Raw genomic sequence first — 6,000 nt, 5'->3', positions numbered from 1 at the left:
TCCAGCAAGTGTTTTGTCTGTCAAATGCCTGAGATTTCCCTGCCTGATTTGCATGAAGCATTATGCACTTGGCAAAAGAGTTGAAGGAGCACCAGGCTCAGAAGAGCAGTACTGTAATTCCTATTCAGTCATCTTTAGCACTGTGGCACTGAGGGGTTCCAAAAGCCCATCAACTGTAGTAAAAACACATGGTCGCATTCAGAGAAAAAAGTGAGATTCTGCACAGTAAGTGAGATTCTTCAAGATGTCGTAATCGAAGTAGTTTCTACCATCTGTTTTCCACTGTCTCTGTCAGATACCCTGCATTATGAACTTCTAGTTAGGAGAAACTATGGACAGGCCATTGCCACCCCATGGTGTTGGCCCACTGAAGAGGGTGTAAGGAGATGCAAATGGCCTCAGTGTGAACTGCCTGCCCAAAGATTTCCAGCCGGGGGCCACATGAACATGCGTGTGTACAGTTGAATCCATAACATTGGAAAAATACAGTTATGATTCGCTAAGTCTGTCCTGTTTCTAAAATACTTGTTAGCACCTCTTGGTGCCAAAATAGTCAGAATCTATTCCGGTGCAATTAGGAGTTGACACCCAAAGTGTGAGGCGCATACTTTCTGAGATTTTTAAAAGATTAGAGATTTGTCCACAAATGACCATTTTTAAAAGCAAACTGCCAAGCCAAGATAGAGAAAATGTTATTCATTGGTTTACTGTTATGTTTCAGAAGAATGGCCTTGAGGGTGGAGTCCTTTTTTGACTGCTTGTTTTTCACTTCCCTCTATTCTCAAGGGATTTTTGGCAGGATCTTTGGATGATATGGATTGTGATGTCACCAAAAAAATGAGTCTGGACCACAGTTCTCCCTCAGCAAACTGTCCGAAACCCTTCTTTGTCTGGATGCACTCCTACAGACGAACTTGCTTAGCTTGGCCTACTTTGAATTGTTGAGTTATTTGGTTGGAGTAGAGATGTCTTGCCAGAGCTGGGAGGGAAGAACTGGTGTCCGGAGCCAGGGATTGTCCTTCTGAGGAGGAACTTGGCTAAAGACCCATTTGTACAAAGCCCTGCAAAAACCTGCAGCCAGCTCTGCACTTCAGTTAAATGTGTATCATTTTTCAACACAGTTAAGATTAATTGCAGACAACAGCACTAAGAATATGGCTATTTGTAACACATTTTATGAAATTGATGCATATAGTGTTTCTTAGCAGTATACTGGCAGAAAGCACCAGACAGGGTCCCTATTCCCAGAGAAGAGGTCAGACACAAATTCATGTCTACCACAGGCAGATATTTATTTACAAGACTGATTTTCTCTGTAGCATTATAAACTACAATTAGCTTCCAGACACTGGCATAAATACTGGACTCACTGAGGAATTCAAGAGAAATATTGCCTTGACTTCATAATGACAGAATTTTGACCACTATTTTGGCTATGTAAGTAAGACTAGAAGGATGACCCAGGTCATAGAGTACAGAGCTGTGTTATAAACTAACATTTAATGTAATTCTGTTTATAATTATAATGATTTTCTTACTTAAAAAAAGTCTGGTTTACTTGATCTCATAATTTGGATTATTGTTTACTGCTGTAATATTTGTTGACAAAACTACATCCTTTCACAAACTTTACTTATCTAGGCTTAAAATGGTCTGTTTTTTCCAGTGTCTCCTCATAAAATGGGGCTTTGATTCCCCTGACTGTCCTCCTGGCCTTTATTCACACATGTTCCATTTTGATGCAATCTTTCCTAAAGAGGGATAGCCAGAGTTATGCTCAGTAGTCCGAGCTTTGCACTGTGGAATTGATAACTACCTTAGGAGTACCTACCCTTAAATCTCATTTAACTCTTTTCTGTTTGTTTTGAATTGTTGGATTACAATCACTAGTTGAGTTGTTCCCTGCAAACAACTGAGTTACTGGAGGGGAGTATTTTCTCTACTTGCTTTCAGGTACTTTTTACTTTCCCACATATGAAGATCTGCCAGTTGAGGTACTCCTGTAAACTATCTGATGTGAGTCAAAGTAAATGGTCATGAACAGGTTAAATAATATTTCTGCTTATTTTGATGACTTAGGTTAGGAAGTGGGTGCATGGGCAGATGGAAGCAGGCTGTGACTCCCATAAATCTGGAGCACCTGGAGTATGATGGCTTTGAAACTGGAATAGGGAGAGACAGAGGAGACAGATGCTTGTCCTTACTAGACTCTTCAGGAAGTCATTTGGGAAGATGGATAGTCTTCAATATAATGCTACTGCTTATTGAATCTTGCTCCCTTTAGATGAGCTTGGAGCAAAACTAAGACTGAGATAATCATGTGAGGCATTTTATAATCTAGTGGAGAGAAATCGTCTGAGAATGACCTGGTGTGCACTCCCTGTTCAGTCACCAGCTTGCTGTGTAATTTGGGCAAGTCATTTCATTCTTCTGTACTTCAGCTTCTCCATCAAAAAGAAATAAATTATATTTGCCTTCCTGTGTGCAGCACAGCAGCCTGCGGATGAAAGGCTTATTTATTTTTCATTAAGTAATCAGTCACAGAATTGTTTAGATTGGAATGGACCTCTTGAAATCATCCAGTGTTTGAACAGTCTCACAGTAAAAAAGTGTTCTCTTCTGTTCAGATGGAAGTTTATGTGGTATAATTTGTGCCAATTGCATCTTGTCCTGTCAGTGGCCACTACTGAGAGGAGTCTGGCTCCTTCTTCATCCTGTCCCATCAGGTATTTATGAATATCAATCAGATCTCCCTCTGAGCCTTCTTTTCTCCAGACTAAACAGTTTCATCTCTCTTAGTCTCTCCTCATATAAAACATACTGCAATACACGCATTGTCTTGGTGGCCCTGCACTGGACTCACTCCAATAAGTCCGTATCTTTCTTGAACTGGGGATCCCAGGACTGGACACAGCACTCCAGGTGTGGCTTCATCGGTCCTGAGCAGAGGGGAAGGATCACCTCCCTCAGCCTGCTGCCAGTGCTCTGTCTAATGCAGCCTGAGATGGTGTTGGTCTTCCTTGCTGCAAAGGTGCATTGCTGGCTCATAATCAACTTGGTGCCTACCAGTCCTTCTCTGCAGAGCTGTTTTCCAGCTGGTAACCCTGCAGTGTGTACTGGTGCTTAGGACTTATTCCTCTCCAGATGCAGACGTTGCCTTTCCCTTTGCTGAACTTCATGAGGTTCCTCACTGCCCGTTTCTCCAGCCTGTTGAGATCCTTCTGCTGCATCAGTCACTCCTCCCAGTTTTGCATATCTGTGAACTTGTTGAGGATGCATTCTTTCCCAGTGTTGAGGTCATGAAGAATGATACTGAACAGTGCTGGAACCATATAGGTACACCACTGTGTCTGAAGTGCACCACGTGCCTCCAGCTGGACTCTGTGCCACTGATCACAGCCCTCTGGGCCTGACGGTTCAGCCAGTTTTCAGTCCCCCTCACTGTCCACTTACCTGTGCACTATCAGCTCGTCTATGAGGGTGTTATGGGAGACAGTGTCAAAAGCCTTACTGATGTCAAGGTAAACAACTTCCACTGCTATTCCCTCCTCCACCAACCTAGCCACTGCACTGTAGAAGGCTCTAAGGTTGGTTAAGCATGATGTCCCCTTCATAAATCCAATGTGATTTCTCCTGATCACCTTTTTGTCCTTCATGTGTTTGGACATGGTTTCCAGGAGGATTTTTGCCATCACCTTTCCAGACAATGAGAAGAGGTTGACCAGTGTGTAGTTTCCCAGATCTCCTCTCTTATCCTTCTTGAAGACAGGGGGACATTGGTTCTCTTCTGTTGTTCAGGAACTGCTCTCATTTGCCATGACCTCTGTATGATAATTGTCAGTAGCATGGCAATGGCATCAGCCAACTCCCTAAGGACTCCTGAGTGCAGCCTGTCAGGGCCACTGATCAAAACACTTAGGAAACAAAGAGAAAACATTAGAAAGCCATCCATCTTGATAATCAGATTTATATTTCTTTTACACAGATTGCGTATTTGTTATACAAGGAGCTGTTCTGTGTCTGGACTACAAGATAATTAATAGGAAAATGTGACTCATGTTTTATTCCAAGTTCTGATACACCTGCTGTGCAATGAACTTTTGCACTTGGAATATGAAGCAAACCTTTAGTGTTTGTCAGTCCATTAACAGTATTTAGTTTTATTAAATTAGAGACTTTTGCAAAAGTCATACTCTGCACAAATAATTATCTGCAGTATGCTTATCATCTTAGTTTCAGGGTTGGTATCAGTTGGTATCTATATCAATTTTTATTTCATATGTGATGTGATCAAAATACCATATAGCTTTCTGTCTCTCTGTGCAATACTTCTGCATTTACAGAGATACTTCTGAGTAAAACAGATTAATTGAATAATAACCTCAGGAAGAAATAGTTCTGCAAATTAACTTGTGATGACATTCATCTGTCTTTCATATCAGGCAGTGATTTGTCCTGCATTCAGGATTTTAAAAGGTTGCTTGTTGCTACTGCTGCTTTTGATAATAAAGGAAAGCAATCCAACAGATCCTTTTATTGTGCAGAACTCTATCTGAACTATTTTCTGCTGGATTATCAGTCCCTGGACTGTGTCTTTATGTGGAAGGCTAAGGGAAGCTGCAGCTTTGTTCACTGAGGAAGGAATACCTCCAGTACAGTGGCTTATTACATACAGCGTGCTAATGGATACTTCATTTGGCCATGAGTGCCTTTTGGATGAGTGCACTACTCTGTGTGTAGATAAGAGAGGGAGGAAAGAACTGACAGTCTTTTGTGTTTTGGGGGTTTTTTGTTTGGTTGGTTTGTGGGTTTTTGTTGGTTTATTTTGAAGGTTTTTTGTGGTTTGTTGTTTTTTTTTTTTCAACTGGCAGAGGCAATACCATTTACTAAGGCTGTATTAATATATTGTTGTGTTTTTCTTTCTTTTCTAATTTCTGCAGATCTTTCAATGGAAGAATGCTGTGACAAGGGTATTGAATGGGCAAATAAAAACAGAATATGTACTTCTCTACCATTAATATCTGAGTCCAGAGAATGCAGGTATATAGTTATTTATTATATATTAAACTATAGTTTATCTTTCAATGTAAAACCATGGGAATGGCAGGTATGAAAGCTGATGTTAAGATGAAGCATTGAGCTCTTAAATTGGAGTTTTCCAATCCATCTCTAGCCTTGGGAAAACCCGAGTACTCACTTTTCTTCCATTAAGACCTTCTAATTTTTGCTGTTGATCTAGTGCAGAGTCACTCAGCTCTAACCTGTTTGGCATGTGCTGTCTCTTAGAAGTTTTTTTCACTGTACTCTACTCACAGGGCTTGGACTCTGCCTATAGTCAATATATCTCAGCATGGCTCCACTAATGTCAGTAAAGCTTCTTCAGTTTGTACTGATTGTGAATCTAGCCCAGTGATGGTCCAAATTCTTGATCAAAAGTGTTTGAAGAAACACAGCAGATCCTGTACATGAATAATCTATAGACTATATAGACATATATGTCAGTATGTAAGACAGCCTTTTAAAACAGTTTCTCCTGTGTGGTGCCACACAAATAATTGCCCTCTAGTTCTCAGTTGAATTGCTGGATGGGGGGAACTTAAAGCTTAAGTCAAGGCGATTCCTAATCATATAGAGTGTCCGACTTCTGTCAAATGTGTTTGGTCATAGAAAATAGTAACCTTTAGTTAATTAATAGATTTCTTAATTCTATTCACATTTAATAGGATACTGATTTCTATCATGTAATCTAGCAAATGAAATAATGAAGTTAAATGTTACAATTATTTGCAGAGTGACATTTTGGTTACACTGAATCTCTTACATGGTTTGAGCATTCATACTTTTTATGTTAATGATAGTTTGCATTATTTTTTTGCTGTTAAATGCACTTGTTACATTTGATTTACTGAGCTAACAATTTGTGCTTGGTAGTTTGAGAGGCAGTTTCACAGAGGACTTTGTATTTAAAACACGTTACATTGCTCCCCTCTATCTTTTCAA

The 6,000-nt window shown here is 40.2% G+C and overlaps 1 protein-coding gene across 1 annotated transcript in view; it reads left to right on the top strand.

Annotated features, from left to right (window-relative positions):
• The first annotated feature begins 4,944 nt into the window (after positions 1 to 4,944).
• The window catches only part of FBLN1 (fibulin 1), a 38,059-nt gene continuing 37,003 nt past the window's right edge, over positions 4,945 to 6,000 (top strand). Inside the window, exon 1 of the mRNA XM_010179400.1 lies at positions 4,945 to 5,040. Coding sequence (XP_010177702.1) covers positions 4,949 to 5,040 — 92 coding nt within the window. The 5' untranslated portion in view covers positions 4,945 to 4,948. The remainder of the gene's footprint in view (positions 5,041 to 6,000) is intronic.

The sequence above is a fragment of the Mesitornis unicolor genome, unplaced genomic scaffold (genome assembly GCF_000695765.1).
Source record: "Mesitornis unicolor isolate BGI_N332 unplaced genomic scaffold, ASM69576v1 scaffold1872, whole genome shotgun sequence".
NCBI classification, from domain to species: Eukaryota; Metazoa; Chordata; class Aves; order Mesitornithiformes; family Mesitornithidae; genus Mesitornis; species Mesitornis unicolor.
Note: the sequence above shows the minus strand (reverse complement) of the source record. Positions and strands in the feature narration are given on the sequence as shown.